This window comes from Python bivittatus, unplaced genomic scaffold, assembly GCF_059951505.1.
Source record: "Python bivittatus isolate LINGU-HERP-01145 unplaced genomic scaffold, Pbiv_v1 ctg000030_np1212, whole genome shotgun sequence".
Taxonomy (NCBI): domain Eukaryota; kingdom Metazoa; phylum Chordata; class Lepidosauria; order Squamata; family Pythonidae; genus Python; species Python bivittatus.
This window is the reverse complement of record NW_028277031.1, coordinates 7,061,210-7,073,002: the sequence shown is the minus strand read 5'-3', so window position 1 is coordinate 7,073,002 and position 11,793 is coordinate 7,061,210. Positions and strand designations below refer to the sequence as shown.

The 11,793-nt window shown below is 43.7% G+C and overlaps 1 protein-coding gene across 10 annotated transcripts in view; it reads right to left on the bottom strand.

The window, feature by feature from the left end:
• Positions 1 to 11,793, bottom strand: part of GLYR1 (glyoxylate reductase 1 homolog) — a 33,114-nt gene continuing 21,321 nt past the window's right edge. For 6 of the 10 annotated variants that reach the window (XM_088153142.1, XM_088153127.1, XM_088153121.1 and 3 more), the window contains 7 exons: positions 11,147 to 11,246; positions 9,579 to 9,689; positions 7,004 to 7,105; positions 5,687 to 5,849; positions 4,182 to 4,361; positions 3,309 to 3,433; positions 1 to 2,888 (listed from right to left, as the gene is read on the bottom strand). In XM_088153142.1, the coding sequence (XP_088009268.1) occupies positions 2,814 to 2,888; positions 3,309 to 3,433; positions 4,182 to 4,361; positions 5,687 to 5,849; positions 7,004 to 7,105; positions 9,579 to 9,689; positions 11,147 to 11,246 (856 nt within the window). In that variant the 3' untranslated portion in view covers positions 1 to 2,813. The remainder of the gene's footprint in view (positions 2,889 to 3,308; positions 3,434 to 4,181; positions 4,362 to 5,686; positions 5,850 to 7,003; positions 7,106 to 9,578; positions 9,690 to 11,146; positions 11,247 to 11,793) is intronic. The other 4 variants (XM_088153131.1, XM_088153163.1, XM_088153137.1 and 1 more) reach the window with 3 other exon arrangements.

Below are 11,793 nucleotides of genomic sequence, written 5' to 3'. Positions count from 1 at the left end.
TTGTGTTACCAAGAAAGGTTTTATTTCCTTTTGCCAGTAGCTTTGTTAATTGCACAAGAAAAAAAAAATCATTTTGTTTGTGTTTGCCATTTAATCATCACCACACATCCTATCTGAATGACAAAACATTAAAAACAAGGCAAAAATAAAAAATTCACAACCTTAATTACCTATAGATCGTTCATCAAAGGAGAAGGAATTAAAAGAAACGGCTTTTTCTTACAAGCTCTCCACAAGCGTAACAACTTTTATCTTTAAAAAGGAGGGAACCCCCCCCCAAAAAAAGCAACTGCTAAAACAGAAATCCCATTAAAAAAGAAACTTTACAGTATTGTCAACAATATTAAGACAACAATGACTAAGCCAGTTCCATCATATTCTCTTGTAACAAACACTTCCCCTCCTGAGCCATTGTGCCAGTTCGAATTTAAGGACACCCTGGCCAAGTATTTGATCAAAACAGAGCAGAAAGGCTAAGTAGCAACAGAGGAGTCGTCCCGTGGCACCTTAAAACCAGCAAATATTTCGCAATATAAAACCTGTAGACCAATGAATGCTTCTGACCCATAAAACGGGGTGCCACAAAACCCATCTTGTGGCTTTAAACAAAAGAAAACAATGGTGTCCTTCTAAAAAGGCATCTGAGGGGGGCCGGCAGTTCCACACCCTCTTGCTTGCATCTCGGGGCCACCCCCCTTGGGGTATCGGCAACAGTGCAGTCCCGCAGGAGGGACCACACTCTTCAGCAGATCTTCCTTCTCCCTGACAGAGAAACCACAAGATGGAGAGACTGAATGGAAGACGCTGCAGTTCTCTTATATTGTGATTGCAGCTCCTGGTTCCGTTTGGATTCTTCGCTTGGAGGCAAAATAAAGTATTCTGGGAACTATTTCTGTTCACGCTTACGTTCCGCAAGGTTCTCACAAAAAGCTCACCAAGGTTCTCCCTCCACTTTTCCCTGGCAATCTTTAGAACTTCTCTGGGAGAGCGGCTTCCTCGCTGCAATTTAGGGGCTTAGGAACAACCATCTCAAGTGAGATCACCTCCCCCAGATCCATCTGCTCTTTCCGAGAGATACCGGTTCTTCTTAAAACCTTCATCTATTCAGACACGAGTTAGTTTCCATTAACAAGATATACTTCAGTGCAGGAAAAAGCAGTTGGATGGTTGTTGGGGGCTATGAAACACATGGACAGGGACAAAAACTGATGTCCTTTTTCAGGCGGATTGCTACACCACGGAGGGAAAAAAGCTACCGAAGGAGTATCTGTTGTAGCAAGAGCCGGGCAGGCTGGTGTAGGTAGATGTTCACTTTTAACATTATCAAATAAAAATCTGAGCCTTCTGCCTGCACTCAGAATGGGCCAGCACGTCTACACTGCTTGGAGATCAACCCAAGGTTCGAGAGCTGGATTCCACATTTGCATTGAGAAGGTTTAAGTACTAGTTAGGCATGACTGGCAAGAGAGATTCATCACCAGTCTGAAATGCAGTTATGCAGACTGGGGGTGTGTGAATTTTCGAGCTATAGGCTGTTTATGCAAACGTGAAAGCCTCTGCGTGAATTACAGAATTGTTTTCAACCCTCTTTTATATATGCATTCCAAGACTGAGCAAAGAGCTTTCTCTCAAGATTAATACTGACAAAAAGCATCACAATTTTTAGGCATATGCTTGTGCACTACCTGTATCCTAGACTACTTTGTTACTTCAATTTATTAGGCTATATTAGTTCACAACTTGCTGGATCATTCATTTTCATTACTTGCAAGCAGAATTTCTAGTCAACGTTACGCCTTGGCATATCTTCAATTTCTTCAGAAAGGAAAACATGGAAGTCAAAGTTATCTTTTTTCCTCTGGATGTGTGGCAACACTAGTCAAAACCAAGTCATCCTTGCAAATATTAGGAGCAAACGTGCATACGTGCAGTATGCAGGTTCCCCAAGATGAACCTGAAGGAAGACTCCAACGTTCCTTCCTTCCTTTTTAAAGAAATGCCCACGCAAACTCATTCTGCGAATCACAGGCAGGTAAAATGGTTTTACAGGTACGTTCAGAATAGATAAGCCATTTGGGAATGAAGCGTCTGTACAGACATCCTGCATGTCAGAGACTCATATTAAAACATCAGAGTTTGAATTACGTAACAGAAAACAAGTTCTCTAACTTACAAAGCTGTTTCCAAGGAGAAGGCATGGATGAAATTGCCTCTTCTTCTGTTGGGGAACCATTGCCATGTCCTATATTAATTTATCCCTCGCACCTTTTGATCTGATCATTTTCTCCAAGGAAAAAGAATACAAGTGCTGGATTCCCATCCCCATTAAGGTCAAAACCACACAGGTAAAGGGATACCCATCTCTCAGTTGCCCCGACTGTTCAAGAGAACCCAATATATATGCTACCCCCAGCAAGTAAGTGAAACAGCAACTGGAAACGACTAAAAATGCCCAGGGACACACATACAAATAAGAACCAGGATTGAAGCCAAGCAGCATTATTGGGGAGGGGGCCAATGTTGCCTGCCACACATTCCACTCTATGACTCCCAATGGGTGGTACAGATCTGTTGTCAAGATGGCCAGGATCCAACCTCTTCAACTGCTGCTGCAGCTGGCACAGGAAGGCATACCATAGCAACTGTCCTTGTGGCAGATCTCAAGAGTTTTCGTATTAAAAAGGAAAAAGAAAAATGGGGGGTGGGAGTGGGAGGAGGAAGGAGAGGAGAGAGACAAAGATGGACTGGTCCAGAGTTAAAACCCAGTATTCATCATAATTAATCAGAGTATTAACAATTAGAAGAAGGGTAGCCTAGTGGATGTAGGCCCTGTACACAGCAGACATGTCGTTGTCCGACTGGTCCAATGCTTTCGCCCGTTTGTAGACCTAAGGGAGGGAACATAGCAGAAGAGAGGCATCAGTTCAAGAAAAGGAGGATTAGTGGCTTCCTACTGGCATATTAACCACCCCCAGCTGCACCTACTGACTTTTCTTCCAGCAAACCTCTGCGAAAAAATTGAGGGTGGCCCAGAACCTGCTTTTAAGGGACCCAACGTTGGCAATTACATAACGCCCGAACGAGAATCTGTAAATTCTGTTATTTGATACCCTGCTTCTCTGCCCAGAGGGCATTCAAGGTGGCTGTTACTGAAGTCCTTTATCTATGACCCTTCTGAGGTTCAAACATTTACACTGGAAAAAAGAAGCCTAGATCCAGGTCTTTAGATGCAAGTCATTTTCTAAAGGGTGGCAAAAAAACATCCTTAAGACGGGAGCGAACAGAAACAAGTTTGGGGGAAAACATACCTCGTTGGCTGCAGCTGCCATGGGAGTCGGATGGTTAACAGAATCACCTAGTGCAATGGCTAGTCTGAGATCCTTCTGGATGTATTTCAGGTAGAAATCAGGTTTGAAGTTTCCTTGCAGGATATCTAGAGAAGAAAAGGCCCAGATATACACTTTCATACTCCACTTTCCCTACCGCCAACCCTCTTCTTTTATCCCTTAAGATTTCATCATTCACACAGTGTACCTATTTAAACACATTGGCCGTGTCAGATCAGAGTGATCTTTTCCCAGATTATCCATGCTAATAAATAACTCTCTAGTTTGCTCCTATGTAGTTTCCAGATTGGAGCTTCGGTATATAAACATGTGTTTACTTTCTGAGCTACAGCTCTTCTCTCATAAACTTCCTGTCATTCCATCTAACCACTTTCCTTGAGAACTCAAGGCAGCACCCCTGGAGAGAGATCTCCCTAGTTTATTCCACCCACAATCCTAAAGGTGGGTGAACACCACAACTGAGGGGGATTTGAACCTGGGCCTCCCTAGTCCTGTCCATCATTTTAACCACTCTACTGGCTTTATATCTACTGCAGTTAGAAAGCATGCCTGGCCAGGAGGAATTAATGGGAAACATCCAGCAAGTTTGGCTATGGAAGGTACAGGAGACAGCCCTATACCCTACAGGAAAGAGATAGTTCAAGAGCGAGAGGCAGGCAACCTGCTGCCCTCTAGATATTTAGGCCATCAACTCCCATCAGCCCCTCCCACTATGACCCAAACCAAAGGACTATGGGAACTGGTCAGAACTGGAGGGCACTGGATTGCCTACACCCGATTTAGAGAAACAGCCTTTTTACATCAAAAGGGGGGAAAAAAGTGGGAGAACTTTACTTTGGCACTTCTGATCCAGGAAGATGCTGGCAAGCTGTCCCTGATTGAGGATGTCCAGAAGGGTCTGCTGGGACTGGCCAGTGACTTGAGCCAAAGTCAGTCCTTCTGCTATTGTGGCCATGAAACTTCCTTGGACCATGTTCACGATCAGCATCATCTTGGCAGCGTTGCCTACTTCTCCTGTGGGAGAGAGAGAGTCATATACTCTCCGCAAGAAGATGGAAAGACAAAGGCTGGCTGCCGCCCCACCAGTAAGTTAAAACCTTCTTAAGGCTTGACAACATCTACTAATCTGTCTGCTAGTGGATTCCTCTACTTTTTAAACTCTTATACCCCAACACTAAACTTCAGAGGAAATCTTTTCCAAACTTCTGTAACTTCTCCAGTATTCTTCAGAATTCAGCTTCCTAGTAATTTACCAGCCTTGAGAGCTAGTCAAAATACACCCATCCTAAATTCTTTATACTGGTTGGCCCACCGCATTTAAAAGGATGCTGTCAGGCAGCACAAGCCTTGGATGATGCTGGCATAGACAAGACTTGCTCCTAAAAAGTTTTTACTATAGATTAATTCCATTGTTTTCACGTAGAGATTTAGACATTTGGGATTTCATGTAGAGATTTAGACATTTGGGACATAGAGGTTTAAACATTTGGGACTACGGGGTGCTTACACTAACAGCCATTTATCAACGTCCACAGAAAACCCCAAATACTGGGATGTACAATTCAATTAATCAATGACACCATGGATCAAAATATACCATGTGCCCAATAGATACACAGGCTCAGAACCATATCAATGGATGCTATGTAATTGGGGAGGGGGGGAAGGAGGAAAATAACTGCATTCTATTCTGAAGTGTTGGTCTGTAATGTTAAGAATTACATTACATATGAAAAAAACTGGATCAGGCCTGGTTTGTACTACCAACTGGCCCCTGCAGTAGAAATAGGTTCAAGAACAGCTGGATTTTATTTTTGAAAAAATGGGGAAACAATGGTTATTTCTTGATACAGTTCCAAGTGGAGCTCAGATAATTGTCTGTATCTCCTTCCTCTTTATGGCTTCAATACAAAGACTGCCTCCCACCCCACTTGCTTGTTGTATCATCTTGCATGAAGTTATCATAATCTTGCAGACTTTCCTTAGCAGCTTAAGAAGTTGCTTTAAAACAGATTTGGAACCGCTCCTCAGAGTAATCTCAAGATGAGGGTTAACACAGTAAAACTGCAGAAAGAGATCCTGTACGAGAAGCTCATTAAGAACCCGTGAACTATTCCTAAATGTATATTCCCACATTTCTACATTCCAGTTAAGAGCTAGCATCCCGTATCAAACATGGTCTTGTGACTCCCCAGTTTTCTATATATTTAGCCCACTGTCCCACTCAAACTTCCTGACTGGAGATACTTTCTGCCTGACCTCATTCTGTGTTTTCAAGTGCCACAATCCACCTTGTGGATGATTATGATTTTCTTCCAGTACTTAATTAAAGATACTACCTAGGAAGAAAGAAGTTTTCCCCATTGCCTGAAAACAGCTACTGCAGTCTTCATATAAGCCTCTGTCTCCAGCAGCTAATATCACCAGCATCCCATCATTGGATAGCTGTTGGTTCCCTGAGACTGGGGCTTCCAGGAAGCGACCACCTCTGGAGACAATCACCTGGAAGTAAGAGAAGGGGAACCACTCTGAGCAGAGAAGACAAGCTGCATCAGCCAAGGACACTGGTGGTCATGCTGAGCCCCCCCGCCTGCCCCCTCCCAACTCAGAAAATGCAGAAACACATTACAGGTGGCCCTCAGTTAATGACCACTTGTTCGGCAATCGTTCAAACTTACAAAGGCGCTAAACGAATGGTAATTACGACTGGACCTCATATTGACAACATTGCTGCATTCCACAGTCACATGGTTGTGATTTGCAACCTTCCCTGCCGACTTCTGACAAGCAAAGTCAATCGGGAAGCTGGCAGGAAGTCAGAAGTTGCAGTCATGGGAGGTCCTTGCTTAACAACACCAACTGGGACTGCTGGAATTGCCATCGGTAAGCAGTGCGGTCATGTTTTTTGACTTATGACCGTGTTGCTTAACAACGGAGTCCCCAGTCCCAATTAGCATCGTTAAATGAGGACTACCTGTATTAGCCAAATGTTAATCTACTGTGATGATATGAAGGCCGAACACTCCCTCTAACACTAAAAAAAGTATGCTAGCATGTTGAATGCTACCCACGTAACTTGAGAAAAATTATAGATTACCACATGTGAAAGAAAAACTTTGCAAATCCGAAAGGCAGTAAAGGGATATATGTGTCTATGTATACACACAGGCCCTCTCTGTAAGCAGCCCTCACTTCATGGAACTTTGACCCCCCTGGAGCTACATATAACCTCCACCCTTATAACAGTGTGCAAACAAACCAGGATTGTATTTTTTCAGTAAGATTTTGGCCCCTCGTGATTCTGAGCAGGGAAGTTCATTCTCTGCATTTAATTTTTTTTTACGATTATGCATTTTTATTTTGCCAATTGCTGTACTCTGCCTACAATGGTCTGGAACTGGGGGAAACTATACGTGTTGCAAATATACAAATAAAATACTCATACACAAGCCTACATGCGCACATTCTGTTTGTAAGGAAGATGCTATTGATTAAAAAAACCCAGGAAAACTAGGAAAGGTGGCTAGGCCAGTTTCACCTATCATTTAAGACAAAAAGAGCAGAATCTCCCTCAGTGAATAAGATTAGTACACTATTTTGTACGCAAGGTCAACTAGTTAAAAGCTCCAGAAGCCACTCAAGCCCAGCACCGTTACCTGAGCCAATTCCGTAACCGTGTCTGCATCCACAGTTGACATGTCCACGTAGCACTTCCCTGGACGGATGCCCTGGAGTACTCCGCTGGGCCCAAGCACCAGCTGGGGGAAGAGAAGAGCGGTAAAGCAATAGGGTGTCTGCAAAGAAACCCCAACCTAGCCAATCCTGAAGGGGCTTCTACCAAACACCATGCAAGGGATAACGGGCTGGACTTCTCACAAGCTTCCAAGCTGACTGCTCAAGAGGATGCAGCTTCTCCCCGACATTAACGGATAGCTCTAATGATGCTGCTCCGCTCTTAGTTAAGGCAGGACTGGTGGAAACACAGCCAGACTGCGCTATGGTTTTTGAAACGGTGATAATATTGGGCTGTGCAGGAAAGCTAGCTTCTGGGAAGTTCTATGCGGGCCAACAAGGGCTTCTAAGAACTTCCAGATGTTCAACTGTGCTTGTAAGCCCTCCCAACCCTTCCGTTTGAAAGGATCCTTAGATTTATGCAGCCCAGCAATAACATCCTCCAGGTGGAAGTTCCCCATTGATTCCCTTATGCTGCCTTTTCACGTTGTAAGTAAACATGTCTTAAGCATATACATGCATAGAAAGAACAGGGACAGAATTCATTTACAACACTGTAATGGCTCTAGATCCAGTCGGTTACATTAGCAGACCAATTATATGAGGTATGAAAACAGAGTATCTTGAAAAGCTCAGTTCGCAGGAGGGAACAGACTTCTACCAGAGACGTACTACGACTCACAGATTGATCTGGTGTCAAAAGAGTTTCTGTGCATCCTAAAGAAGATAAGCACATCAGCTTCTGTGTTACTTTGGTTCAAATTAACTCCACGGCACTAGTGGAGATACATAAAATCAGCCACTCACCTGGTTTTGTGGTAGACTTATTTTGCATAATTTACTGTGCAATTTGCTTGAACTGGTTTTGAGCAGGGAATTCAGTGCAATGAAGCCTAATTGCACCGAAGAACCCAGCAGGGTCACATTCAGCTGGGTCACAGGCTCCTCTCCTGCTGCCATACTCTGGGGAGTCTGGGAACCCTTGGCCACAGACCTCCAAGTCTGCTCTCGCAGCATCACAAGCTGCAAAAACCTTTAGATCCAGCATGTCCTACGTAGGATGGAGTCCCAGTTCTAGAAAACAGCGGAATTTTCAAAACCGGCCAATCGGTGCTTGCAGGTTGCTTCTCTCCAGCATTGCTGGCATGGCCCCAGATGCAACCTGGAAGCTCTCATAACACTGAACAGAACTTACTGCTATTTCCCCTTAAGGCTGTGATTAAAAGCAGACTTCAGAATTTCAATATAAGTTGGCTGTCAGGATGCTATCTATTAATTTATATTTATTGTCCATATTTCTACCCCACCACAATCCAGAGACTGTCATAATGATTGATGAAGCTTAAGCCGATGAAGAATTCTGGGGAATTCAAAAACTTGCATCCTCCTTTGCAGTTGGCTAATAATGCCATTATCATAATATACATTTCAGATATTTTTTTTAAAAAAAGAGGGAACCGTGACTATCTTTGCTTTTCATATTTTTAGAAATATGAAATAGAGTAAGGCATTTATGGTTTGAAAACCTTCAAGTGATCTTGACCTACAATAGTAAAGTTCTAGTTCCAGTTCTTGATGGTTTCAGGCAAGTTAACTGTCACAGCCTGGGTGCCCCAAATGTCAAATAGGAATAAGTGAGCTCTCATAGGACTGCTGTGAGAGAAAAAAACACAATATAACCCTGTAAAGCAAAACTACACAGCAATATGAAGTGAATTTGCAGCAAGCTCTAGCACTTACTCCACAGACTTGAAAATACTCCAAATCAACCATATACTGGTGACTTAATCCAGTCATTTGACAGTAAAGCTTTTCAAAGGTTATTAAACATTTGGCACAATTACACGTGGCAGAAGAGACCACTGCACCACTGAAAACCCAGAGGGACCTTGTCCTAAATATCAAAACAGCATTTCATAAATATTTAAGAGTGTGCATGTTTGTCTCAAATCAAAATAGGAGGAGAGCAGGCATCACCATAAAACCCATTTTTCTCAATCATCCCCAAATAAAGAACACATCTCCTTTTACAAGTTACAAGCTGTAACTGTGAGAAGGTTCAATTAACCCCATTTTCAAGCCTCCTCCTCATCTCCTCTCTCTACTTTGTTGAGTAAATCAAGGTCTCCTGGACAATTAGGAAGCTTCTGTGAGTTTCCAGCCTCTCTTAGCTGCTCTATGAGGAAAAACTACTGCATCCTTATTATTCTAAAGGAGAAGTAATTATCTGCTAAAGAAAAGGGTGTTTGTGCGCACACAAGGAAGTCAATGAAGGAGAAATCCAAACCATTCACTTCTGCTTAAAAACCAAAATAACCTTTCTGCATTTCCATTACCTACAAATTAAAAAACTGTAAATCTAGTCATCAAGATTCATTCAAAGCAGTCGTCGTTTTTCTACAAGTAGTTTGAGAAAGTTCTGGTCACAGCAAGACAGCAGTGGCAAAGCATGGGGGGAGGGACGGGGGGCTCATGCAAGTAAAAAGAGGTAATCCTTACATCCTTGGCTGCCTTTGGATCAGATACGCAGGCAAAAGTGATATCACAGGTCGAGACCACTTCAGCGGGGGTTCTTCCCAACCGTGCCCCCTCCTGGATGAACAAATCACACTGCAAAAGTCACAGACCCACATGTAAGAAATAAAGTGAAGGCTAACCTGGGAACCCTGATATGCCCCAAATCAGCCACCACAGCCACTGCTGTGAATTCTGGGAGTTGAAGTCCACACAGCCGGAGACCACCCAACATAACCCCAGGAAGTGTTAAGTTTGGGTCAGACTAGAGCTGTGTTTGTATGAACAAAAGCAAACAGAATTAGCTAAGTTTGCTAGGATAACAAAGAAATCCGTTCTCTGCTTTCTAGAAAGATAATTACACCATATCTTTGGACCTGGGCTTGCAGGCTGTTTTCCAAGGATACATAAAGCTTCATAGAAGCTTGTGCTTATGGCCCCAGCTGCTGCAACAGCAAGATTACCTTTGTCTAACAGCAACAATGAAATGGCTCCAAACTTTTGCTGATCCAAGAAGGCAACTTTCTACTGCTTACTGTAAATCAGGGGGACTGAACCCTGGGTCCAATCACAGCCACCAAAATTTTGGCTGCCAGATGGGATGTGGACATCTATAGGATTGGAACAATGCCAACTTCTGTGACCCACCACATCACTGATCCATCCCAAATGACACAGGTCTTTCTTTTTCTGCAGCAGCTGCTGTTGTGCCATTATCTAGAAGACGCAGCAGGGTCCTCCTTATTCTGAGGGTCTTATTATCTCATGAGAGATGCCAACTGCTTTATCCAGTCCACTATGCTCACAAAAACTGTACGAGAATGGTTTCTCAAAAATGTGGGGCTAAACTGATGTGGGCACAGCTGTTCCAGATATCCTAAGTCACAGCTTCTGCTGTCAGCCACAAAAATAGCACAAATTGGGAGGGGGAAAAGAAAATGAAACAGAGGGAATGAAAACGTTGCCATAGCTACAAGGATCTTAGTGATAATGTAAGCTGGCACTGTCAAACCAATTACTACATTCAGAAGCACATCTTCAAACGTTTCAAACGTGGTGGGCTAGAAAGCATCCATTTTAGTTAAATGGCTTTTCTCTTTCATGTGTGCACGCGCGCGCCGTCAGGTCAGCATTCGCTCCTGGCGGCTACCTGGACAAGTCCCTGCAGTTTTCTTGGCAAGGTTTTTCAGAAGGGGCTTGCCATTGCCTCCTTCCTAGGGCTGAGAGAAAGGGACTGGCCCAAGGTCACCCAGCTGGTTTTGTGCCTAGGGGGGACTAGAACTCAGGGTCTCTAGCCCGATGCCTTAACCACGACATCAAACTGGCTCCCTTTTCTTTCTTACTTCCCTGATAAAGCCAAAGCTGCCCTCCATGGTTCAGTTTGAAAAGAGTGTCACAGTACAGGAGCGAATGTAAACAGAGAAATTCTCTTCATTGTTATTTTAGGTTTTGGGACGGTCAGCAATTCAAAAGCCATCCCAATTCCTTGATCAGGTCTGTTGCCCTGTCTCTTGATAGGAGACTGTTTAACTCTTTCTGGAAATGGAACTTACCTTCTCAGCAGTCCGATTCCAGACCGTCACAGTGTGACCCATTTTTATTAAGTTGGAGACAATGCCACTGCCCATCAGGCCAAGACCAAGGAACCCTATCCTGCATAGGAAAGAAGATGGTGAGGGTTGGCCATCTGCGCAGGGAACATTGGCAGGAGAGAGGTGTTTTCAAACCTCCCAAAGTCAAGACACCGGGAAACAGAGGAATAGAGGCAGAGTAGCAAGCCGCACAAGGATAAGCCGTTCAGTGAGAGAAATCTAATACTCAGTCCCAAACCGATTATATAGATTGCTCTATGCAACACTGGATAGTAAGCAACTGGCCACAAAAGACATTTATTTCAGCCTCAAGAGGTTATCCAATGGCCTCAGGTCACCTGTGGCACTTCTGTAGACCCTTAGATCAGCCTTTGGGCAAGAACTGTATGTTCTTTTCCTAGCCATTTCTTCCATAAACAAAAGAATACGGAAAAGGACGCCAGAACAACAGACAGTGGGTAGCCTCGCCTATTTTTGGCTCTAATTCTGCTTCAGAAGTCAGCGTGTGGCATCCAAAAGATGACTGCTTCCAAGAGACAGGAAGTTTTCATCCTTGCCAGTCCTCTCACAGAACACCTTTCTAAAAGATCCGACACTATAGAGGACTG